Below are 27,784 nucleotides of genomic sequence, written 5' to 3' on the forward strand. Positions count from 1 at the left end.
TCTAGATTACATCACAGTCGTAAGGCACCATCATGGTATCGAACATGATGAAGATTTAAGCCAGCAAGTTTCATTACTTACCACTTTACCAAAGAACGAAATTTTTACTATGGAAGCAGTTCTCAGCCTGTGACACGCCTAGCAAAACTTAAGTTAGACTTTGGAAAGTATGAGAGAAATTGTATGTTATTGAAATTTTGGTTCCGCTGTGAGATGTACTAGGGTGGGTTCAAGTACCAGTCTGTCAAATTATATCATCTGCCAGGACGTTGCAGCAGTAGATTAAATACGTAACATTAGTGTTATGACAGATGAAGCTGCGTTTTCAGAATAAAGATTAAATGTAAAATATATTGGAAGAACATTCTTTATTTGTTTCAAATTCACTTACATTGATTGTTGCTCAAGATCACAATCTTGTCACAGAAACACATATTTACATTTTATATTTTATTCATTTTACACATATTGACATTTAATTACACATATATCCAGAAATGCATCCCACATAAAGTGAAAAATATTACAGTACAGTTATTTACAGACAACGAGTATGTAACTTTATGTGAGCCAATTTGACATCAACAAGAGCATAACTACGCAGTAACAAGGGCGTCATTTTCAGACGACGAGAAACAATTCACTCAGAAAAAAGTACAGGAGTTACGGTCAACTACAATTATTTCCTATTAGACTAGAAAATGAAGCTTAGCTTACTTATAACTACTGACTAACCCACAGACAGAGATCAGACTAGGTGAGGAAGACCCTTTCATCAGGTTCGACTGGTGCAACTGGCGGTCAGTTTGGCACTGGACTAGCTTCAGCTCTGAGATGAGCCACCTCGTGCACGTCTGTGGTTCACTACGGTTTGACTAGAGGACACTCGTTCGCGCCGATCGCGGCTGCTTAAGGAATGGCTCACGCACTCAGTCACTCTCAGTTACGCACTCATCCACACCTATGCGACACCTTCCCTAAACGCAACGCTGCGGCTGCCAGTCTCAACTAGGACTTCATTCGCCATTTATCGGCATTAGCTGGTGCAGCTCACACGTAGAAAAAGCGTTATAGCAATTAATCATCAACAGCTGTCAGAGTGCTGGTTACTTATCATCACGCGCATTGACCCACTTGAATATTATTAAATTTTTGCCTCAATATTGGTCAATTACCTGTGTGTCGTTGAAAACTTATTAAGGACAAGATATAAAAATAAGGGACTCAAAATTTAACAAGAACGAAACTTTGCCACCACCTACTTTACTGTACTGTTCTAAGTATTACGCTGATTACTACTATTTTTATTACAACTTCAACGACTTAGGCTAGGAAGCAGACCTGAAGTACAACCACAATTGAAATGGAAAACAGCTCGCAGTACGGGAAGAGGTTTATTTGATATGGTATTGATACACTTTTTCCTCTATTTACATACCGCATAACATCAATCAATATTCGCTATGTTAACATGAAGTTTTTATTTATTTATGCCAGAAACATTAAGTCAATGAAGCGTAACAAATTACGAGGCTTTTATTGTCTCCTAACAATGCCTAGGCTTCAGAATTTGGATATTTAGCTTTGCTATAGTGAAGAAGAGGCAGAAGGACTGGTAAAACTATGTGCAAGCTACAAGAAATCTTCACAGTTCAAAATATTGCGTCATAGGCCTAACATTATTCTAAACGTATCAGGCTTAAAGAAAATGATCCGTTGTGCGGCTATATAAGAACATAACCTGTTAGAGTTAACACAGATGTCGTCAGTTTAACTCATATTATGCAATGTTTAACGGAATTTGCAGCACTCGTTTCTTCGCGAAGTGTGCCGTAACTGTTTCACACAAAGAGAATGGTTATAGTTGAAGAAAAGCCTGACCATAGGCATGTAACTGATCTTGTGATAGCAGGACGGGCGTGGAAGAGAAATACAAATGAAACTACATTATCACTGACGTTTTATCTGCGCAACGAACTGAAACTCTTTGGTCGTAATAAAGAAAATGGAGCAACTAATTTGTAATGGGTTTCCTCTTAACTGCGTTACTGACAGCAGCAAGTGTTGAAGATGACTGTTGAATCCAAGGTATTCAGTTTTTTTTATACTTCCATAATTTTTTTATAGAGATGTGGTATATTCAATTGGTTCTGAAAGAGTTGTGTTTGTATTTTAAATTTTTATGAAGGGAAAGAGAGTCAGTGAAATCTGACGCAATCAACTATTCTCCAGCAAGAATGTTATTGTAAATTTATTGGAGCGAGACAACGGTAAGAGATCGTAAATAATAAGATACCAATTATTCAGTAACATGTACGGATATTAATCGTAGAAGCATCGTTCGGTAAAAATAACTCTAAGTAGTGTTCGCTTTCCATGAAGCATGACCATTCGTTCCGCTATACAAATAAAGCGTTATCAAATAGTAAACGACAAAGTAAACAGGAAGCTGCCCATAATTGTAAAGGTAAAAGTCATTAGGGCGATATGATTTTCGAGGGAAATTTGTGGGGTGTGTTTTGTAAAACTAAAATGAGTAGTTACATATTTACGAAGAGATGGCACTGTAGCTGTCTTGTAGGTGCTGCGTGTGTTGTTTAAACAGAATTGCTGAGTTATTCAAACGGGGAAAAATGCGGGCTGGTTGCTAAACGCCCTGTGGAGAACGATGCGCGATTTTCACTAGCTGGAATCGAAGAAAAACACAATATTACGTTTTCTTTTTTTTTAAGAATACACCGCCATTTGACTGTATATTGCCATATTTTTCTTCTGTGCAATCTAGGTTTCAGTTTTTACGCCATTATCAAGTACAGTGTTATTGGACCATTAACACGTCATATCTGGTAAAGTCAGCCCAAAGACGGTAAATATAAGACTTGTATTTACCTGCATAGGCTGATTTTACCAGATATGACTTGTTAATGATCTAAGAACATTGTACTTGATAATGGTGTAAAAGCCGAAGCCTAGATCGTGCAGAAGAAAAATACAGTAATATACAGTCAAATGGCGGTGTATTCTTTCAAAAAATACTGTATGTCTGTGGTTCAGCAGTATAGAAATCTTTTTTTTTTTTTTTTCGTTGTCAGACAGCATGTCGAGTCTTTCTGTGCGATTCCAAGAAAATGCATGCTCAGCTGGGAATACTTTTCGAATTTCAGTATTTCACGTTTCGTATTTGCAAAAATAACCTTTAAAAATGCCGAGCGAAGTAAAGTAGTGCCTGTATTGAACGCTCGGGTATATGAGAATTCCAACAACGCACGAAGCAGGGTTTATTTGTGTGTGCGGCGGACTTTTGTTGCGTATGTGGGGGCGCTGGCAGAGATTCTGCGAAGCCTGCGGGGGTCGTGGGAGCTGGCGCCTGGCCGCCGCTCAAAGCCGCTTACCGCCGCATTCCGTGCTGCGGCCTGTGTCCGCTAACCTCCTCGCTCTCCTCAAGAACGCCGAGGCGCCGCGCCAATCTTGCTGCGAAGGCGGCTTACCCGGTAATTTCTGAGCGGCTCTCGACGTAATTCCTTCGGAAGGACGAAGCCTGCCGCCAAAGGTTGCCGACGAAATTCCCGACTGGCAGGTTCAAACTGGTCTACTGCAGCAGTCTGCTCTTCCCGGATAATAGTGTTGGCACGTTAAATTTATGGTGGCAGACTCGTTATTTCATGCAGAAGATGGGCTTACCAGTCTCAGGCGAAGTGGTAGGGTCGGAAACACGGCAATTCGGGATTAAATGGTTTTCGGTGCCTCCTAAACTTTCGAGAATGATTACATCCTACGAGCAGCAAGATAAGATGTTAATTTAATACGACGAAAGTTTTCACTGCCGTTGTTTACTTCTGCCAAAAACTACCGGGGCTGAGAAGCCGTTATCGAGGCATGAAAAAATGCACTAAAGTTTCGACCAAACCTCTGAAAGATATCTTCAGAGGCTGAACATTACCAACTGCATATAAGCTCAGAGGGAATTTGTACGGAATTTCCTCCTCATGAGCTTTTCTTATTGCATACAGTTTCCAGTCTTTCATCTCTGAAGGTGTCCTCCGCAGAGAGAGGCAAAACGTTTGTGAATAGTTTTATGCTGTGATGACGACTTAAAGCCGCAAAATTTTAACAGAAAATGCCAAGTTGTCTGGTTCGCTTGTTGTTCGTAATAATCCCTCAGTCTAGAGCGCCTTTAACCATGGACAACGGGGGTTGGGGTGGGGCTCGCTCTCAGGAAAAGGAAAACAGCGTAGGCTCTGGATGAAGCGAAGCTTTATAATTCTGGCTTATGTTGCGATTCTATCACCCGCCTGTGCAAATTTAATATTCGATTCACTCAAACGCGTCTAGTTTTGAACCGTAACTTAGGGAACACACCAGTCTCGTTCCGCCCCTGATATTGGTATTGCTCTTTGCCCTTATCAATTAGTCAAGGAACTGAAATAAATGTCAGAAATTAGTGGGAAAATCAGCTGTTCTGTACAGTGGGAACGCCCGAAGCTCAGGCTGCGATAGAAGCAGGCGGCATTGGCGTGGGCATCGGCACGCCCACTTAACACTCGGCGCGGTGCGTCCTGCGCGCGTCCCGAGTGCTTGATCGATCAGCGGGTCGCTATCTGGCCCACATTTCGGCCGAGGCCTCGCCACGCACAGCGTTAGGCCTGCCCTCGTGTCGGGGATTAGCTGCGTCCGGGCCGCCTACGACCATCTGGTTTGGCCCTAAACATTTGCGAATTTAATGTGCGAAGCCCCCGAAATTACTCGGTAACTGTCCCTGCACAGGTCGTAAGTTACTTGCCGATGACGCGGTGTGTTGTAAGTCATTTGTGGCTTGTAAACGGACTTTGGAGCGATCCATGGTGAAGGCTTCGTACATGTTATTCGCAGTGTAGAGCATGTCGTGCAACGCGAGAACGCTGGAGATTAGAGGGGTAGATCGTACTCTTATTAACGAGGAACTACTGAAGTGAATTGGAAAAAATGAATTTACGACACAACGTGACTAAAACGAGAGATCGGTTGGTATGAAACATCCGGAGGCATCAAGTAAAAGTTAATTTGGTAATAGAGAGAAGTATGCCGGGTAGAAACTGTACAGGAAGACCAACGATCGAGTACAGCAAGCTGTTTAAATCGATTTAAGTTGCAGTGGTTATGCAGAGATGAATAAGGCTACACAGGATAGACCAGAGAGAAGAGCTGTACCAAACAGGTCTTCGGACTGAAGACTGAAACAACAGCAGAGTAAGTTGTGCCCGGATATCTCTCTTCTGCGCTCATGACATCGATCAGCATAACAGCGTTATAATGAATCTTTGGAAACAGCCTTTCGAACCTGGGAACAGTGCGGACGCATCAGCTTCGAGCCTTTGTCAACGCTGATAAACAGCTGTCTCACTGCTGTGTAATGTTCTGTAGAACACAAACTGCATACAGTTGCTTTTCACGTCCTAAGGAACGAAAACTTGCTGCATCTGGATTGTTTACCTGATTTAGTTCTATCACATTCGCGATTTCGGCGTGAGTGCCATTTGCAAGTGTTAACACGAAGTGAGTCAATACATGCTCATTAGGTAGGGTGTCGAACACATTTCACTTTACCTTCGTTGTTGTACTGAAGAAGTGAAATATGTAAATGTGGTTGTACGTGAGGACGAACTCCTCTTAGTAGATCAGAATATATACTGACGAGGTACTGTTGAATGATCACTCGAAAATAAACATAATAAAAGAGCAGGTGGATTATGTTGTTGTTTCTGAAATAATGAACGTTTATAGACCCAAGCAAACAGCAAAGAAACACATCAGAAGATGATCATTTCGGCATATTGTGGGTTTAGCGAAGGTAAATTTTGGAATGGGCTCAAATAAGAAATGGAAAGCTATTATGTGAGGCTGAACAGTATGTTTGTGCATTCGTAGTAATTACAGCTTTTATTGGAGAGTCACAGACAATGGCGAATAATTCTCGAAAGCGTCCTTGAGCATTTATTTTTACACGTGTTTCCAATGTCTGTTAATGAGATGTACAGCACCAAACTACCTATACTAGCAATTTCTGTCAACCAAACAATAATATGCTCTCGTAGAAAGTGACGAACTCCCGACAATTTTCACAAATACTGCAATTTCCGGGGAAGCAGATGTACAGAGCTGTTATTTCTCTATCCCTGCCCCGCCATCTTTCAGCTGAAGTATTGTGTTGTAATAGCTGGAAACTGTTACAATAAATCAACCAAAACGACATTTATCTAATCTCTTCTAATAACAGAGACATCCTCTCTCTTCGTAAATAATGACCTCGTGGTGCAAACTCTTCGCGGTTTCTTAATAGCAAGTGCAGTTTGTTAAGAGATTTCTTCAGGTCAGGACTATTTTCCTGAAATTTAATGTGATTTAACGATCACGTTGTCAATCTAAAAGCATTTTTCTCAGACTGCAGTTTGAGGAAGGCCAGCGGCCATTAGAAAGGTGTGCTCTTCGTTGGATGTGATCACCTACCATTTAGCGCCAGTATACACGACACAAGACCATCTATAACAACCGGTATATGCCCAGTGGATGTGGTTCGTAATTATGCTGTGGATATTGGAATACTCTGGTCAAGTGCGACGAGGTGAACTAGTGGTAGAGGTATTCAAGTGGCGCGAAACTGATCAAAAGGTCTGTTACTCCTGAAGTTTTCTTGGGGTTTAACGTGGCTCTTTCCCTTTGAGTGGCATGGTGCAGGAGAAAAGTGCCAGGTCTAGAAGAAAGTCTGTAACTAAAAGACTGAATAACGTACTTCACTGATAGGAGGAAAGGCAGGGTATAAGCCTATTATCTCCAGTATTTTCCAGTACGGAAAATAAGTACTATTTATTTCCTTTTTTGTAAATTATTACTCCTAAACAGTTGTAATCATTGTTTCACGCTAATACAATCGATACGAAAGCTACATGGGTTCATTCTCAGTCATGTGACGATGGAATCAGTGTTCATACATCCGCAAGTATATTACATGAATATTAAGCGGAAACTGTCCGTCAACGAGTATGGTACACCTCGACTGACGAAATACTTCCGTATCGGCATTAGGATTTCGAGATGGAATCTCTGAAGCTCTGAGACGATTAAAATTAGAGAACAACAATAAATACTACTTTATGGAGATAAACATAATACGAAACAGCAGCGTCTGTGTACGATGCAGTGTTTCTTCGGACATTCACGCATGTCCGAGGAAACGTTGTACCATATTTCTTAATAACGTAGGCACTCCTATTTCGTATTTATTCACCAATACCAGGCCCTGGGCGCCCAATAAATATGTACTCCCTGTTCGGAAATATACGTAACGTACCAGTGCAGGCTGTGACACATGGACGACATACAGAATGCTTCGGTATAGCCGTGAGTCATGCACGGATAGCAGAAGCCAACATGTTTCGATCTGGAACGCCACCGAAAATATTTATCTACAATGGCGATTTCAGTTACTGTGCCACTCCCTTGCAATACGAAATAGCAGTGTCTGTGTTGCATGGAAGTTTGGGTCTGGCTGTGATTCGTGCACGGGTAGCAGAAGTGGTTAAGGCGACAGTTCGCGGAATGCGGGAGTCCCGGTCCGGCACAAATTGTCACTGTCGTCATTCAAATACATAGCCGATTGTGGTTCACATTCGCAATTGCGCAAACGTTTCCTGAAAGTATTTATTTTCCTTGGTGTAAAGTGCAGCAGCTCACGACTCCGTCGCTTTCATCGCTGTGGAAGCGAAAAGAACTATTACGTACGTCCATGTCTATCGAACGTTTATGACTGATTGTCATGGTCACGAATCATGAACCTTGATTTCCACGCACGATTTTCTAGTGTCTAAGCGATGAGAAAATGTCGCGACTTAAAACTTCTATCTTGCCAGTGGGCTAGTTAGGGATGAGAGGCGCGTTGACACTCTTTATACAGTAAGATGTAGCCCAAGAGAGGCAAAGGTCCGGGTTCTTTTCCCTGCCCAGCACTCAGCTTTAGGCGACAGAGACGTTCTATTCCAGTGAGCAAACGGCTGCGAACCGTAAATTTTGATGTGGAGGTGCTGAGGTGATCAGAACAAGTTGCTCTTCGCTGCCTGCTTTATTTATACCCTCGCACGAATAAGTCGCTGTAGCGCGTGCAGCCGAATCTCTCCTTCGCGCCTCGCTTCCCAGTATCACTTGTTGAACCCAGCAAAGAATACTCAACAAGGCGCGGCGGGCGAGTCGGAAGCGCGCAGGGTTCGCAGTTCCCGCTCACCCCACCGTTGTGATTTAGCGGTGAGGGAGGGGAGACTCAATTTGGCGGTCAGCGTGGCACGCGGCCGCGAGGGCGGCGGCGGCGGAGGCAGGAGCGGGGGCGGCGGGGGCGGAGGCAGGCGCCGCACGCGAACCGGCGCCCGCCGTCGCGGCGCCGCCGACGCCGCCGGCGATCCGCACAGAGCGCGGGACGTCCACTGATTCACGCGCCGCTGCCGGCCGCCTCCGAATTACTCCGCTCAGCTCTTCGCGGCGTCACGCACGTCGGCCGGAGTGGGGCAGTCAGTGCTGTGACCCCTCCGCGAATCTTTCTTTGGGCCGTTGCTCTATTCAGCACTTACTTTATATTTAAAAACGCCAACACGCTTCCATCTGGAATGCTACTGAACTTATTCATCTGCCATCGCGATTTCAGCTATTGTACCACTCCTAATCAATATGAAATAGCTTTACCCGGGTTAATAAGAAGTACCATGCAATGTTGCTTTGGAATACATGCATGTCCGAGGGAACGTTGCGACTTACTTCTTAATAACACTGCCACTGCTATTTCGTATTTATTCGCCAATACCGGGCCCTTGGCTCTCAATAAATGTGTCATTCCTGGACAAGAATATACGTAATCGTACGAATCCAGGTTGGGATACAAGGCCGACGACATATGGAAGTTTGGTTCTGACCGTGATTCGTGCACGGGTAGCCAAAGAGGTTAAGGCGACCGTTCGCGTAAATCCGGGTTCGAGTCCCGGTCAGCCACAAATTTTGACTGTCGTTATTCCTGTATAAAAGCCGATGGTGGTTCATATTGGCAGTTGTGAATACATTTCCTTTATTCTAAGAAACAGCTTACTGTCAAATGTGTCCATGCATATTCATTACTGTTACCAGTTGATCGTCTTCACTTCATATCCACAAGAAAACAGAATTCCTTGTCATCAATATAAAATGACGTAGCCCTTGCTGTAATAACAGTTATCGCATTCCTGTAAATACCGCACTTCTTTTTATCACTGGGTGTGAAGTGTTTGGATCGAATTTATGTGAATTCGATAAGAATTATTATATACAGTGCTACATCATTTTCTGTAGATGACGAGATTTTTTTCGCACACTACTATAAGATGGTCACTGACAAAAGTAAAACAACGGTAATGGAATGTAGTCTAATTCAAGCGATGCTGAGGGAATTACATGATGAAATTAGACACTAAAAGTAGTTGATAGTTTCGCTATTTGTGCAGCGAAATAATTTATCTTGTCCGAAACACATAGGATATAAAAAACAGGCTGTTAGTACCAAGAAAAACGCTCTGAAATGGAGAAATTTCTTGAAATATAATGTAAATGTGTCAGGAAATCTTCCTCAGGGTATTTGTATGGAGTACAGACGTGTACAGAAGTGAAACGTGGACGGCTAGCAGCTCAGTCAAGAAGAGAACAGACGGTTTTGTAATGTGGTCCTGCAGAATAAATTAGATGGCTAGATCTAATAGCAAATGAGGAGGTATACAACTGAATTGGGGAAACTAGAAAAAAATTTAAGGTACAACTTGACTAAAAGATTGGATCTGTTGATGGAACAGATGCTAAGGCATCAAGGAATCGCCAATTTGGTATTGGATGGAAGTGCGGGTGGGGGGCTAAAAATTGTAGAGAGAGACCAAGGGATGAATGAAGTTGGCAGGCTGTACTGGCTATGCACAGATGAAGAGACTTGCATAGGATAAATCAGCGCGCAGAGCTGCATCATAGGCCCTACTGACTGAAGACCACAAGAATACCAACGTGTTATCAAGTATGTACATACGGTTGACACAATGACGGTGTACTGTTAACAGTAATTCACTGAAGCACTTCGCAGTGAGCTGCTACTGCATCATGGCAAACTATCCAAAATTGTGATCGGGAAAAAAGTTAATTCACTAACAGTCGTGACGAGCAAAGCTGTCTGTAAAATGCTGCAGAGCCGCGGTGACGAGTAACCCGAAAGTGAACAAATATATTCATTGCTTCTGCTACGTCTGCCGCATTCCAGAAGTAAACTCTATTTTGAAGGAGCAGAATGCGCGTTTTCAGCTTACATTGGCTTCAATTATTTACTTAGCGTTAAACGACAAGAGACGGCGGTTAACACGACAACGATGACGTTACTGATGTAAGAATAACCGTAACTTTGACCTTACTGTGTTTTTATTTCCTCTGCTACTGAATGTTCGTCGTCTCCCTTGGTGGAAAATCAGTGTATCTGTACTCTCACTTTAACGTAACACGAATCCTATTTTTGTCAACTGGTTAAAATGTCGATGCAAGAAACAAGTATTCAGTAACAGGAGGAAGTTAAACATCGCCAGTTTATATTCGCAGTTATTCCTATGCTTAACTGCATCCGAAGTGTTATTCTCTCAAAATTAAAAGCCATCTCGTTTTATTTGCTGCCACGTGTGAAGCTGACGATGAAAATAGAAAACACGAAATGTTCTGGAGAACATAAGAGCAGTGTTTGAGTAGCGTAGAGCCGCCCGTGTGCCACAGATAGCAGCTGGACGTGATAACTCACAATCATTAGTCACCAGGAAACAATGTCGCGAAGTCGCTGCCGAACTGTCTAACCTCAGGTTCGCCTCTCTTCTTACTTCTGCCCTTTCGAACAGGTTTACTCCCGCCTCACTAGCACTAACTTTCAGTAGCCTTGTCGCTGTGAAACGCGTCCCTTAATTAACTCTTCGCTTATGAAACCAACCGTGAACTAATTTCTACATTGTTCCATATGTTTCTTGACACGTTTCGTTCAAAAGCAGCGACTCACATAGTAGAGTGTGTGTCGATTTTTCGACAGCGCCCAATTACTATCGTGATAGTGTGACTCAGAAAATACTCTGTTATAGACTCTTGTTGGGGTTACGTCCACTAATCCTTTGCTCAACGGTATGCCCACGCCGACCACTACAGCTCCATATCTTTTACACGTAGTCTGTATCTTACAGCGTCATAATATTCAGCAATTTCATGTAGTAACAAATGTTAAAATATGGGTCTCCGCATCGTCGTGATAAACAGACTGTGTAGAGACAAACTTATTACAAGAATGCGTGATTCAGTCGGTAATTACGATCACGTACGTATGTCTTTAATTTCATATCTTAAAAGTAGCCTCCTATTTTTATAATGCGCGAATATTTGTTAACGGCTCACTCAGCTTAATAATACTTCCTAAGTACAAGAATTATGAAGAACGAAGTTCATCTCACTAATACAACGGTTTCCGACTATGAAAGGAAAAATGTGCCCATGCTACCCTGAGAAACTGTTATGAATCGTTTGTTGCCACGAATGATAACTATCGATTCGGCGCTTTTTATTTCATTGGTTTACAATAGAAACAAATCTTTGCTCTAGAGCGAATATTTAACTTTGCGTTGTACAACAATCGAAGTGAGTCGATACACTGTTGTCGACCGCAAAAAGGGCACGGAAGACAGATTCCAATGTCCTTTTATTAGGAGCAGGCAGTACAGTAAATACAGGTCTCTGTGCTATCATTTATGGCAGATACCACCTAAGAGGACAGGATTTAAGTCCAGAAACAAAAAACCGTTGGCTTAATTACTGTTCTCGACTCTGTAAGAAATTAAGTTCCTAATTCTGTTTAATTATTTCCCACACACAGCCACGTTTGTCAGTTACGTAAAACAAATACATGGAAAGCGGGGGTTAGAATGACGGATTACAAATTAAATAATGACCCGAGTGTGCGAAAGATTATAAATGCGTGTCTTAGAAGACACTGTAAGACTTCAAAAGTGTGAATGAATGAAAACGATATGGCTCGGCGAGATGTCCTTCTCAATGATGGTGGGGAACGTGAAAATAAATAACAAGTTAAAATGCGCCTAGTAAATTCAAGTTGTATTCTTAGAAAACAATTAGATGTTGACTGTTTCTGTAAAATGAGACTACGTGTGTTCAGAACCCACATCTTAATGAAAATAGTCAAAAGGTAAAGAGTCCAGAGGTCTTTCAAAATACCAGGAAAATATAAGTCGAGGAACAGCTGATTTTGCGGGACGGGTGAGAAGAAATATTAGAGACATGTCAAAAATATCGCATGTAATTTGCTGAAATATGAAAACTGGCGCGCTGGGTGCTAATACAACCGTTGGGCACATCAAAGCTTCTGAAAGAAGTATTGCTGTACTGTCGGAAAGAACATGGTTCATTCCAGCAGTAGCTCACAGTTTTTTAGATAATCTCTTCTATTACAGATTCGTTACAAATAACTTACTGATAATTTGTACATTAAATGGAAGCTAAAACTGTCTTATTTACAAAAGATACAAGATGAGGCCTCTACTGTGAGCAGAATACGATTAGGGCTGAGACCATCTGAAATTTGCGAGTGTTAGAGATTTGCGAGAGGCGAAACGACAATATGCTTAGGATTTGCGAGATATGTAAAGATAAGGATATGAATAGACGGAGTATAAAACATGCAATTTATGTAACATACATGAAACTCTAAGGAGCTCTTATATCAGAACGATATAAAACATCACACCTTTAAATAATACTATGGTGGAAAAGATAGAAGTCTATATTATTAACTGAATTTATATGTTCTTTCTGAAGCCATTCGAATTTCTAGGTTCATATTTTTAAATTGTCGATTTGCTTTTCTTTAGAGGGTATGTGAATGATCCCTCATTATCCGGAATCTGTCAGACAGCAATCGAAAAGTGTATCAGGAAATCGATGCAGTGTCAAACAATTTAGCCTCTTGGATTAGTGGCAGAGTAAACAGACCTTTCCCTTTCGTGAAAATGCGTGCACATGAAGTACGCAGCCCCTGTAAGCTGACTACGCTGTAATAAGCGCGAGTTCTGACGCGCGCCTGCGGGACTACGCCCAAACGACACCACTGTCGTGCCGTGCAGCCGGTCTGCAGGCGCCAGCCGCAAGTGACACACCGCTGACGTCACGCACCGCGAAAATAAACAGCCGCCAGCGCCAGCAGAAGGGGTCGCTTCGCATTCACTCAGCCACTCACTCACTCACACCGCTACGGGGCGCCCTGCGGCGGCTATATCTATATCTATACCAGCGGCTACTCACTAACAACGTCCGTTTCGGACGCACGTGTCAATTACCCTGTCGTTCGGCTTAACAGTTTATTACACCGTCGCGTCCAACAAGTATAATACTCGTCAGACACGCGCTAAATTCAAAATCAACATTCATATATTGTTCTTTAAGTTACTCTAATAATTACATACACATATAATAGTTTTCTATTTTAACAATTCCCCGACGGAGAATGTCACATATAAAATTTTATGGAATGGAATAATCGTTTCTATAACTTACCACCGGTCCACAGACTGTTCAAAAGTTCACATAACGATATTCCTTAGAGTTCACTTTTGTAAATGGACTGTTGCACTATATATATATATATATATATATATATATATATATATATATTCAAGACAGTAAACGAAAATTATAATATTGCTCTTCTAAGTACTATGTAGTTAACCGAGATAAAAATACCATAAGTACACACTAATTCGAAGCAGATATGTTTTATAAGGTATCCTGTTCAAGCAAATAACTATTGGAATAAATGGAGGGCAAAAACTTACAAGAAACATGAAATCATTATTTATGCAGAACTTCAAGACAATTACACAATATGGTTATACTGAATTATCTAAACCAAAGTTACTCCGAATGGAGTTGGCTAATATTACATCTTACTTACGCAATTTATTTAAAACAAAACTTAACAGTAATTTGTACGTTATAACGTCGCAGAAAGTGCTCGGAGCCTTACGACGGTAAAGGACAAGGGAGGGGCGGTCTCTGTTATGAGCAGAACGCGATTGGAGCTGAGATCGCAACGGAATCGGGGAGTATTTGCTGTCTGGACAATTCCCACTGACCAATTAAATTATGGAAATACGCTCCCGCTATTTCAAGTGAGAACACAAAATATCGCTTCACTCGAGCTAGGAGTGTAAGATAAGTCCCTTCACTGTACAGCGTGGAAACTCTCTGTTTTCTATCCGCGCACTCACTCAAGCTGCAAGTAGTGCTGCACTTGGTAAGACTGCATCATTTGTATTACCGACACGTAACAGTACTTAAGTTTTGTACGTAACTGAACTCGAAAAATATACAGGCAGTTTCATCAAAAAATTTGTCACAATTGTCCCAACGATTGTACAGGGGAAAAATATTTTCTTCTTTTGCTTACCACTACTTTGTGCATTGGTGTTATTCCGTCGCACTGCGGCAGAGTGTATTCCTATTTAGATCATTTTTCCAATTAGCATCAATGAAACTTTTAGTTTTATTCGTGCGTATATCGTAATGCTTCCCCAGTGATTTGTAGGCGCTTTTATGATACGCAAATTCTAAGATCCAAATGATTACTCAAATAACTGTAAGAGTTCTGGAGTAGTGGAGCTGGAAACATATCAATTTCTCATTCCTGGAAATTACCCTTCTGTAAATGAACTCAAAATCGAGATTCTAGCGAACTTAATTGAGCGTTTCCATTGATAATGTCGTATTGTCCGTGCGACCATCAAATGACTGAATTGCAATTTTCTGCCAGGCTTACCGAAAAAAGAATGACCAACTGCGCTGGGGTAAAATGACAGTGGATACATCTTCCCATTCCCGTGACATAAGCAAAAGCTGCGTTCCAGATATCTACCGAGCGTACCGGAACCAGTTTCTTCGAAAACTGCAGATGGCGTTGGTTGAACGGTGTTTGAATGCTGAATAAGACGAGTTTGTCATACTTGTTGCTACTACACAACAGACTTTTCTGCGTTTTATGAGGGTTATAAGGTACATAATTGAAGGAATGCCGAGAAAGCATAATCAAATTTGTGTGTTTCGTGAAAGGCGGAAGACAAAGAGGTCAAGAGCAAATGGCTAAGCGAAATGAGAACGTCCGGGATGACTGACAACAGTCCACCAAAGACAGAAGACAGATGCAGAACGTATGCTTGTGCCTTCGGAAACTCTACCAAACTGTGCTGGTACCTGCAGTGAGCGCCTAAACTCGCCAAAAACACGATTCTCGTGCGTATTGTAGTGAAAACGGAAAACAAGCTATTGAAATAAAACTTAGCTCTTCTGCTTGTGCTGGTTGCTTCTTCGTGTCAGACAAATATTCACAGAATGCTGTGCTGGTGCAAGCGACGTTGCCACGCCGTTACTAGCAAACAGAAACTTCAAGAGAAGTGAGAGCCATGGTTATCATGAACGAAAGAAGAAATTTTGTGAGAAGAATATTCGATTTCAGCCTAAGGTAACATTTGCTTTCCTCAAGTACTTTGACTCGCAGTCACTAATGGTAGGCTCAAGCTTTACAATACCGAAGTGGAAAATACGACAAAAGGTGGGTTACTGTTCACAGTTTGACGATAACGAAAGGCGGACAGCGAAAGCAAACAGATTTAGAACAATATTAATTTTAACGTAGAATTTTTGACTTGGCTGAATAGTGTGTGACGATGAGGACATGGCAGCTCAAGATGAAGAAGTTGTACAATATCATCCGACCCAACTGCCCTCGAATAGGGACTTCGTTAGTTTCACGTTTGCACATAGTGCAGAATATTTGCTGACTGTTATTACAGGTATTTTACGAAAGCAGCTGCGCTATATGAGTTTTTCAAGACAGATTAGCAAGATCATCGGTGCCAATACTGACCACTTACTCGGGGAACTAACTGTTTGCTGTTAACTGCGTCGTGATATTTCTGCTGGATCAGTCTCTGACTGGAAGAAGGACTGCTTGGTAGTTTCTATCCTGTTCCATTCTCGGGTGGGATTTGCGCCTTCAAGACGTAATTCTGGGGTCGCATCTTGAGCAAAGTGGTCGTTTGTGGAAGCTCTTGAACGGCTCTACGATACATCTTTGCAGTGTATTTCCCTTAGGTGTTCTCTATTCTATGCTACTTATTTGAGCGGTTTAGGTAGCGCTCAACAGAAAGCGGAAGGGTTTTATGAAGAGTATCTCTCAAAGAGGGATCTACGAACTTCTCTGCGCTGACGAAGGTGGTAGCAACACGATAGTATGGCGTAGAACATGGAAAAAGTTTCTGAGAATGTATGGCTGGAGCACAGCATTGTATGGAATTAAATCACGGACTGCGGAATCATAGGAAAAAACTAATCGAAGCGTTTGAAAGGTGGTGTTACGGAAGGTTGTTGAAAATTCGGTGGACTAGTAAGATAAGAAAGGAGGTTATCTGCAGATTTAACGGGGAAAGTCGTATTTCGAAAACAACGAGCAGAAGAAGAGATAAGACGATAACATTTGTGTTAAGGGATCAGGGAATAGATTCCGTGGTACTAGAGGGAGTTGTGAAGAGTAAAAACTAGCGCAAGACAGTGATTGGAATATATCTAACAAATAATCGAGGACTTTAGGCGTAGGTGTCACTCTGAGATGTAGAGGTTAGTAGAGGAGAAGTCATGGTGAACCGCATCGAACCAGTCAGAAGACTGATGACCAGGAAAGAAAGTGGCAAAAAATCTAAAATCTTTCGACATTTGTCGCTGATTATGCGCTGTACACGTACAGATGACTGGATGTGTTGAACGTGAATGACGTCAGTCGCTTAAGACTGCAAAGGTGATTGTCACGACGATGACGCAAGTGTCCGTCCGTCCATGGCCAGCAACGAACTAGTACATCAAGCTGATAAAAGTACGTGAAAAAGAGCGTTTCACGCCGTCTCAGCAGGTGGGGGTGTTCTGCAGATTTTTCGGAGTATTTTGCATGAAATCGTGACGACACAACTACTTTACCGTAAGCTCTACGCTCAGCATATTCCAAATTGAAAGGCAGAAGAATACTACGCAGAGGGCAGTGGTCAGCTCGTGACGAGATAGCGATAAATGTTTAAACCTCAGTGGTGATTTTGTAGGTACGTAAAACAGTTGCGGCATTTTAAGATGTTTCCATTTGCTTCCACTACTCCAACATTTTATTAACAGTCCCTGTACGTCTATAGGGGAGACGGAACAACGACCACGCGGTTAAAAGAAAGATCCTCGATCAGTTACAGGTGACTGTCGATAGCGAGGACGTTTTTAATGGGAGAGTAATTGAGGCTACCGGTTCGCGTGTATCGCGGGAATTGGTTGGGTGCGCGGCAGTGTGTCAGTGGGGAGGGACCCCTGCACCCTTCATCCCTGCCACCACCTGGCCACGCGCCCTGACTCACGCTCGTAGCAACCCCCTGCCGCACCCCCCTCGCGTGTCGCACTAATTTCCATCCTGACAGCAGAGACCGCCACCCGTCCTCACCACAGGCCCGCCGTACCGCACTCGGCGCTCGCGAAAATATTTACAATAGAAGCTCTGCGCTCTACTGGCCGACGTCCCTTTCGGAAAGCGCGCGCGTGGGCGGCTCTTTCCTCGCGCCGCTGACAAACGATGCGGCAGCGCGAATCCATCGCGTTCAAGATTTCCGGGAGATGATTCCGTACTCGCGGCTAAAAATATACGTCCACGGACACGCGTTCTATTTACAAACACTTACGTCCCCCTCTAGGAGAAAGTTTCTTCGACGTCCGGTCGAAGCAAAAGGAAACGAGATCGGACCCCTGCACCCTGCCTCGCGTTACCAATCAAAATTTAGACAGCAGTTTTACCGATTATTAAGACGATGTGATTACTGACTGTTTGTGGAGATTTACCTATACATGTTACATCAAGAGAATAAAGTCTCGAATTACTGATCTCGTGAAACACGTCTTTATAGACAATGACAAAGTCTCCATATTGGGTACCTCTATTTGGATTTATTCGCGGCCTTATCTTTCTATACTATGTGGTTCTTTGCCTATAACTCCCACTGGTATAAAACTGAAGCTCTCTAGTAATGACTTATTCGGTTTCACTATAATAACGGCGAGAGCTGACTATCAAACAATCAGGAATTAACGCAGCTCGAAAATAATGTAAGTTTACTCTAAGCTGCTGTTGCCCGACCTGCCCGTTACACAACGCTCCTGTCATTTCATTCATAGCCCCTATTTCTTTCGAAATTTACTGTAGACATAATTCGTTACCGATGCTGTTTGTTCAGTAGTTTTCTACGCAAAAATTAATGACAATTTTATGTTTTCTAAGCAAAAATAAGCGAGACTTAAACAGAAATTGCACTGTCCCCGGTCTATCATACGAAAAATAAACGTCAAGCGAATTTATAAAATTATAAAGAAAGTGAACAAAATGACCTAAAAACTGCAAAATTATAAAAATAATTCTGATCTGTCTATGGCAATTGTAATCGACCCTGCCGTGCCTAAAGTCGATCGCATCATGCATAAAATCTGAAATGATAATGGCATAACAAATTATAAAACAGTCAAAACAATGATAACACAATATAAGAAAAATAAAACTATAAAGCAATGAAAACGCATCACATAAATAAAACTGGTCTGCATCGACTCTAACGTAATTCGACTTAAGTACTTAGGACCGAGAGACTATTGCACACTTTGAATTTCGTTTTCGTCACCGTGTTCTACAACTGACGAAGAAAAATACTGATTAATTAACAAGTATTCTGTATCTTCAGAGACAGATAGAGCAGCGATAACACCGTCAGTTTTCGTTCAGGGTACCAATGGAATTTACACTGGCGGAGATATGTGATGTACTTTTTGAGGGCACGCTGAAAATATTACAGATATTTTCACCGATCGGTAGGAAATGGATACATCTAATATGTCGTGCTAATATGAGAAGGAACTGCAAGATAACGAATTAACGGTGTCTCCACCTGAACGAACAGCGTAGTTTTCTCTGAAATACTGGTTGCAAACGATCCCTAATAATCAATATTGCACTTAGCGATGAATGAACAGCTAATAGTAACGAAATTATGTGCAGTGACTTCCTGATAGGTTACATTTTACGTATCGATTTCCTCCACCATTAGCTGTAAAATAATAAATACATATGTCTTACTTCTAACACAAATAGAAAAACCTTTGTACTGAGATGAGATCAGCGTTATGGGTCAAAATAGACGGTACCGCGACTAGATAACCACAAAGATTGCACGACACGACTAGATACTGAAACCAAACATTGACTGCTTAGTGTGGAACTTCGCAAATGACTAGAACTGAAGGACAGATAACATAGTTTTGCTTCACAGTGGATTACGGTGGTAAAGAGACTTTTAGAGCTAACCTAACATATTTGAACCGTGTGAGGCATCCTAATTTTATGACTGGTCGGGAGCATCGATCGTTGCTTCCACAATCAGAATGCTTAGTTTAAGACTACGTTAAGATTAACATTGGATAACATTAGATGCAATAAACTTGTTACTTAAGCTATGACATATACTTATTTCTATTGTGAAAGACATTTGGCAAAATAGCAGTTTTAGAGCATGGATAGAACTCTGTGTTTCCTAAAATAACAAACAAAAAATGACTAGAATTAAAGTAATGCACATTATAAATTTCACCTAGAAAAATATGCGTCTTTAGTAGAGTAATAATTGCGTTTTTTTTAATCGTATGTAGATATACATATTTAACGGGTGTTATGCTTATAAATGACTAGAAGGGACTAGAAAACTATTCGACCAAACAGAATGGACAGGTGTCAAGACAGATGTTCCACTGATTCACACTGAGATCATTATACAGTTCCTGAGTAACTGACGCTGCTGCTGGTATTACTGACTAGAAAGAAATACACTGAATGACTAGAATAAAGGCCAGTAAAAACTAAGAGAAAGACAGAGTTGGAAATATTTCCTGCATTCATGACCCTTCGTCAATGACACGACTGACAATATTATTATGGTACTGACTAGATCGAAATATGTAATACGACTATGTAGTTAAATACAGCGGAAAGTGAGAACTGATGAGAAATGATTCGAGCAGGTCTTGAAGCTGGTCTCACTGATTAAAAGTAAAACATGACAGTTTTCACTAGTGGCCGTTCTGATTACATTATGGAAGATGGCTTAAGCCCAGCGCAAACTATAATGAGACAAGAAGCGTTTTTGGCAGCCCTGGAGCTAACCTTACTGACTAGATATAAAAGTGACTTTTGGCTACAATGACTAGAATGAAGTTCGTAAAGTGACTAGATTAATACAAAACATAGGCTAGGTTTGGAAGCTCCATGACACTAAGTTTGTTAACTAGAGACAAAGTTACTATATTAGCTGATTCTGCGTGACTGGACACAAAATGTGGATGTTCTAGAGTTTGTGAAACAGTGATTGGTTTTCAGAATAATTTCAATAATAACTATCGTCATGAAAGGCAATAGAAAGTTGGTGAACGAGATTATGATGGTATTGCATACGGGTTTCGTACATCCACAGTTTGCGCTTTTATTGATCATAGTAATGTTAATAATTAAACGTTGGGACTACTGACTAAAATAATAGGCATCTAATGACTAGAATATAATATAGCAAGAATGAGCCGTAGGAACAAAGTTCGCAGGGCATATTCCATTAGTACATAAGACCATATAGATAAGACTAGAACATGCATGACTAGACCGGTTACGAATGTCGCTGAGTTTGTTGACTAGAGAAAAAATTAATACCTTAACAGATTCTGCCTGGCAGAAAACAAAATGTGAATGTTCTGGATTTGTGAAGCAGTTTCGGTTTACAGAGACATTGCAACAATGAATGTCGTCATGAACGGTGACAGAAAGTTGGTGAACGACTTTGTAAGGGTGTAAGATACTAATTTCGTACATCCACACTTTGCGTATTAATGGCTACCTTTCGCGTATTCAATTTTATGCATACAATGGAATCAACAACTTGAATGAACACCCGAAAGGACACCATGAATCAATCAAGTCTAGGAAACATTAGAGATGACATAGTTAATGTTTTCAGTGCACTTAGTAACTAAGGTAAAAGGTATCTAATGACTAGAAGAAACACAGCTGAGGATTAGTTATAGAAATAAAGATTTCGGGATAAATTCTTTTCGCGTAAAAGACTATGAGATAAGACTAGAAGGTGCATGACTAGATCGGTTGCGGGCAAGGCAGAATATTGTTCGGGGTCCGCTCGAGCAGAGTTCGGTTGCGACACGGCCGCAGGAGGGAGACGCGGTGGCTCACCTACATCATGTGCAGCCTCCAGAAGGGCGGCGGCGGCGGCGGCAGCGGCACGGGACGCGGGGGCGGCGGGTGCTGGCGGTACGGCCAGGCGGCCGCCAGCAACAGCGGCTGTCAGTTGACCGCGAACGGGGGCGGCTGCGGAGGCGGAGGCAGCGGCAGCGGCGGCGGCGGCGGCAGCAGGAAGCCCGCCCCCGAGGCCGCCGGGGGCGAGGCGGCCGCCGGCGGCGGAGGCGGCGGGGGCGGTAGAGGCGACGTGGCGGGCTCGCCGAAGGCTGAAGCGGCCGGCGGCGGGGGCGGAGGAGGCGCGGGGGCGGAGGCCGTCTGCTCGTGCGTGGCGAGGTGTTTGCGCAGGTAGGCCTGGCGGCGGAAGCGCTTCTGGCAGGCGGGGCACGGGAAGACGTCGCCCCCGTCCTCAGCGGCGTCCTCCGAGGAGGCGGGGCCGGGCGCGGGCTTCTTGACCACCAGGTCGACGGCGCCGCCCGCCGGCCGCGGTTTGTGCCAGCGGCGGTGCGACGCCAGGTTGGCGGGGCAGTTGAACACCTTGTCGCACTCGGGGCAGCGGTACTCGACGTGCACGATGCGCGAGCAGCGGTGCTGTGCCAGCCCGAACGCGTCCTCGTACATCTCCCGGCACAGCCGGCAGATGTAGTCGCCGATGCGGTTCTCGATCTTGGCCAGCTCCGCCTTGGCCTCCTCGGTGATCTCGACCACGTTGAAGGCGGGGTCGATGTCGCCCTTGCGCACCACCAACGGCGCCTCGTCGTCGCGCAGCTCGCGGATGATGGTGCCCGACACGGGCGACGTCTTGTCCTCGTCGAAGGTGAGCCGGCGCACCGCCTTGGTCTTCTTCGGCGTCGCCGGCGCGGTCTTGGCCTTGCTCGGCGTCGACTGCTGCTGCTGCTGTTTCGGAGCGTCGTCCGAGTGTAGCCTCTTGCGCACTGGCGAGCTAGGCGACGGCGTGGACGGCGGCGTGATTGGCGTCGGCGCCGGCTTGAGTGAGAGGTCGAGAGGCGTCGGCGTCACGACCAGCGGCTCCGAGTAGGCGGCCAGGTAGTAGGGCGGCGGCCGGTGCTCGAAGCCGAGCCGTTCCACCAAGGAACTGAGCGGCGAGAAGCCGTACACGGCGACGTCGTCCATGGCCGACGGCCTCTGCGGCTGCAGCTGGCCGTGGTCGTGTCTGCGAACCAAGAAGCCGCGCGGCATGCCCGCGGACGCTGAGCGGCGACTCAGTGCCTCGGGCACCATCCGCTCGCGCCGCGGCTCCGACGGCGTCTGACCGGCTAGCGCTCGTCGGCAGTCGGGCACTGGGCCGCTGGGGGCGTGGCTTGCCACCAGCCAATGGGCGCGCCCGCGGCGTGCGCGCGCAGTCGGCGGTAGGGCTCCCCGTGCGGCTATTGGTGCGCGGAACTCTGGCCCTCGCCTCATTGGGTTGGTCGGCGGCCGTCTCGCGAGGACGCGTGCCGCCGCCGCCGCCGCCGCCGCCGCTGTTCCTCCCGGATGAGACCTGCGGAGCGACGGCTTTGCCGGACGCTGCTAAATCATGCCGCGCCGTTACGCTCAACGGTCCGCGTTTCGTGTGATTCGAACGCTACGCGTGGTACGAGAGGACACTTCCAACGGACGCTAAATTGACGCATAACGAGCACCCCTCCCCTTTATCCGCAGCAGCTGCCGCTCTAATGGGCGGTCCGACAGTTACCGGTAGGCATGCTGGTACACCCGGCTTCTTATTGTCATCACGGTGGAACCTCATTTGTCCGTCCTCCGTGGTATCGTAGGCCACCCGCATCATCGAAAATCCTAAAGTTCATTAAGAAATTGGAATGGCACTGGTTAAAAGCTTGAAAAACAGTTTGAATTTCTGAATGCCCGAGTAACTAAAATATTTCTCTGATGCTATAATCGACACATATTATAAAAATGTGTGTACGCCTATGTGTATGTTCCACACCTCCTACTAAACCACTGGGCCGGTTTCAGCCGAACTTGGTACCCATATGTCACATAGCTCAAGAGATGTGGCGTCATAAACGCCGGGATACGTGAAAATGTGCCACATCGTGTATGAAGTTTTAATTCATTTATTCTTTACTGGCAACATTCGTACAGTCGAGTCAAACTAAGGAAACCTCTGACACGTGGCAGCGGTTTTGACAGCTTTTCACTTTCAAATTGCAAACGGTTGTATGCGAAAACGACAGCCATATTTAGAGCTACGAAAATGCGTTGCCACAGAGAAGTATATAAAACTGCGTTGTAGAGACGCGAAGCAGCTGAGCCCAGCGTTCAGAAACTGTTCTGGATCATTTTTCTTAATTTGGATACTGTACTGATACATTTGTAGATTATGTATATTTCTTTGTACGACTGTTTCGTAATTTCAAAGGTGTTTTCACGAATACATGGAAACAGAATTTTTTTATAGACTATAGCGTTTATTTTTTGTTTACGGTTCTAATAGAAAATTCGCAGAATTAACACCTGCGTAATGCCGGGTTTGTCAGTTACGAGTGTAGCCTACGGCATATCTATAGATTAAAAACTACACGAACTCTAACATTATGCATTAGCACAGAAAAGATCAGTGATTGGTTTCTTACTCACCTTATGTCCAGATTTTGAACTAACTTTTCCTGTTAGCCTGTGCGTTGCTAGGTTGGTCTTCTGAAACAAGCAAGTTTCATCTGAATTTTAGATCTTGCCGAAGACAAATTTGCCTCTTGTACAACAGTCTTTAATTCTTTACAAAAGTATCCACACTTGCAACGTCCCGAATTAAACGTTCCCCACACACTTTTCTGTTAAAGATACTCTGCACAGTCATCCAGTACTAACATTAAACCCTGTTCAGCCTCATTTATGTACAAACCTTTCCAATGGAGTCGCTTGTTCGACACCTCTTACAGGAACTCTGACGGACCGTTTTTGTTTCTACCAGGTGTACGTACACAATATCATCAACGACGGTCTGTTTTGTTTCAGTTGTATCCGTCTTCCACCTAATACAACTTATTTCAGCACCAAGACCGAAATTTTTTTGCGTTTTTTCCCAAATGTAAAAAGTCGACTTGCGAATCCCAAAACTCGGTCGTAAGACAATAAGCAGAAGCATCGACTTCGATTGTAACAGGGTTTGCACGTCATCTTCCAAACGTAACGATTTATCAGTTATTATCGGTTTTTCCGTCTTGAGCTTACTGCAATTTAATTAACAGAATTTTATAGCAGACGCGTTTGCTTTTATTTATAAAACATATGTAGTTATTCTGCAAACTGGATACATATGTTCGTACATTTTTTGTTGTTTTACATAAAATACAACATTTTGTTTGTAAAGTTGGAGTGCAAGTTACTTACGGTGTTTCTCTTAATATTCTCGAAACCACTTCTTCTTCCCTCCCTGGCCGTCCGATGTGGCCGAGCGGTTCTAGATGCTTCAGTCTGGAACCGCGCGACCGCTACGGTCGCATATTCGAATCCTGCCTCGGGCATGGATGTGTGTGATGTCCTTAGGTTAGTTAGGTTGAAGTACTTCTAAGTTCTAAGGGACTGCTGACCTCAGATGTTAAGTCCCGTAGTGCTCAGAGCCACTTTTTCTTCCCTTCCTGCTAACAGCGGTTGATGTCGAAAGACTTCGTTTCACATAATCACTTGGCAGTTTTTGTCATTATGCAGTATTTCTTGCGCTGCATTCTGGTTTCTTACACTTTACCTTTGTAAATTGAGCTGAAGTTATGTGTGTTTCTCACTTTGCACAGTATTACAGTGTTCGTTCGTTTTCGTGCAGATTTAGAGCGTTCTCAACGTGTGAAACTACATTTTTTTCATTAATTCGTGTGTATGTGTTAGCACGGGCGAAGTCAATGGCAAGGGTAGGGATGCGTTCTACACTTTGCATTAGATGATCTCGGAGCGCATTATGTCAGATAGCGTACGGCAGCGTCCCACTATGCGATAAAAAACCGGTCCGATTTACCGCGAATTCCGAATTACTGATGATTTTCTGTAACCAGTAAGTTTCTTTAAAGTCATTTTCGTATGCACAATTGCGCAGGCGTTTCACCAACAATGGTTCGGCCGGTGTATCTTCTGCTTAGCTTTACGAATAAACTATTATTTTGTCCCAGAACCAAATACAGCAGAAATGTTTTTGAAAAATTTCCTTTGTTCAAACGTAGAAGCACTATGGCTACCATCACAATTACAACAGCATAAAGCTGTCGTCTGTCGAAATGTCAGTCCAGTTGTACAGGAGTATTCTGCATAGTCATCATTACTCTCTGGCAGCAGATGTATTTTTCGACTGCAGTCCCAGCTTTCGTGACTCATTTTCTGTACCGGAAACTCTTCCAATGCACAACAGCATATACGTTACTGTAATTATTGGGCTGCCAAACAACCTGCTTTGTAGGGTAGCCTACATGTGAGGATCAAGAAACCGCTTTCCAGGCTCTGACATGTAGGTTACCTTGCATGACAGACATACGGTACTGAAGTAGAAATGGCCTGCTTCATAAACCTGCTTTGCATGACGGTCTAAACGTCTGGACCAAATTAATAATTTTCAAGCCCCTTATGTGTAGCCTGCATAGCATGACAGGCATGTGGTGGGAGTGGTATCAGCATTTTCTATTGAACTGTACCACAGAAACTACGTGTGCTGACGAGCATGGCTTGGGACAGGTCAAGATGAATAGAAATGGAGCGAGAGAGAGAGAGGAGGAGGACGAATGGACAGAGGAAGGGGAGGAGGCGAAAATGTGTGGGGTAGATGGGAGATAGAGAGCAGCAGTGTGCTGGTTGGAGAGGATGAGGCGGAGGTGGAAAGAGTGAGGTCTAGGAGGATATGGGCAGAGGAAGGGTGAGGGAGATTTAAAGGTATGGGAGGAGGAGATAAGACACAGATACAGTGGGGAGGAGGAGATAGGTAGAAGTGGGAGGATGAGGTGCACAGACAGAAGGAGGAAGAGATGGACACACAGAGGGGGAGGAGGAGTGTTTAATATGTATATTGAATACATACGTGGGTGAAACTGCAGAGAAAATGCTACTTGGTAGAAAATCCGAAGAAATTCTGGTCGTATGTAAAGTACACAAGCGGCAAGACTCAGTCAATACCTTCGCTGCGCAGTGTCGATGGTACTGTTATCGACGACTGTGCCGCTAAAGCGGAGCTATTGAACGCAGTTTTCCGAAATTCCTTCACCAGGGAAGACGAATGGAATATTACAGAATTTGAAACACGAACATCTGCTAGCATGAGTTTCGTAGAAGTAGATACCTTAGGGGTTGCGAAGCAACTCAAATCGCTTGATACGGGCAAGTCTTCAGGTCCAGATTGTATACCGATTACGTTCCTTTCAGATTACGCTGATACTATAGTTCCCTACTTAGCACTCATATACAACCGCTCGCTCACCGATAGATCTGTACCTACAGATTGGAAAATTGCGCAGGTCGCACCAGTGTTCAAGAAGGGTAGTAGGAGTAATCCATTTAACTACAGACCTATATCATTGACGTCGGTTTGCAGTAGGGTTTTGGAGCATATACTGTATTTAAACATTATGAATCACCTCGAAGGGAACGATCTATTGACACGTAATCAGCATGGCTTCAGAAAACATCGCTCTTGTGCAACGCAGCTAGCTCTTTATTCGCACGAAGTAATGGCCGCTATCGACAGGGGATCTCAAGTTGATTCCGTATTTCTAGATTTCCGGAAAGCTTTTGACACCATTCCTCATAAGCGACTTCTAATCAAGCTGCGGAGCTATGGGGTATCGTCTCAGTTGTGCGACTGGATTCGTGATTTCCTGTCAGGAAGGTCGCAGTTCATAGTAATAGACGGCAAATCATCGAGTAAAACTGAAGTGATATCAGGTGTTCCCCAGGGAAGCGTCCTGGGACCTCTACTGTTCCTGACCTGGGTGACAATCTGAGCAGTTCTCTTAGACTGTTCGCAGATGATGCTGTATTTTACCGTCTAGTAAGGTCATCCGAAGACCAGTATCAGTTGCAAAGTGATTTAGAAAAGATTGCTGTATGGTGTGTCAGGTGGCAGCTGACGCTAAATAACGAAAAGTGTGAGATGATCCACATAAGTTCCAAAAGAAATCCGTTGGAATTCGATTACTCGATAAATAGTACAATTCTCAAGACTGTCAATTCAACTAAGTACCTGGGTGTTAAAATTACGAACAACTTCAGTTGGAAGGACCACATGGATAATATTGTCGGGAAGGCGAGCCAAAGGTTGCGTTTCATTGGCAGGACACTTAGAAGATGCAACAAGTCCACTAAAGAGACAGCTTACACTACACTCGTTCGTCCTCTTGTTAGAATATTGCTGCGCAGTGTGGGATCCTTACCAGGTGG

General features: G+C 43.7%; 1 protein-coding gene across 1 annotated transcript; it reads right to left on the reverse strand.

Moving 5' to 3' along the window:
• Positions 1-349: 349 nt before the first annotated feature.
• Positions 350-23,159, reverse strand: LOC126267678 (insulinoma-associated protein 1a-like). Its single transcript, XM_049972980.1, has 2 exons — positions 23,106-23,159; positions 350-22,936 (listed from the first exon to the last, which is right to left on the reverse strand). The coding sequence occupies exons 1-2, from the start codon at positions 23,157-23,159 to the stop codon at positions 21,518-21,520; spliced, it is 1,473 nt and encodes a 490-aa protein (XP_049828937.1). The 3' UTR covers positions 350-21,517.
• Positions 23,160-27,784: the final 4,625 nt, after the last annotated feature.

This window comes from Schistocerca gregaria, chromosome 4 (genome assembly GCF_023897955.1).
Source record: "Schistocerca gregaria isolate iqSchGreg1 chromosome 4, iqSchGreg1.2, whole genome shotgun sequence".
Lineage (NCBI taxonomy): Eukaryota > Metazoa > Arthropoda > Insecta > Orthoptera > Acrididae > Schistocerca > Schistocerca gregaria.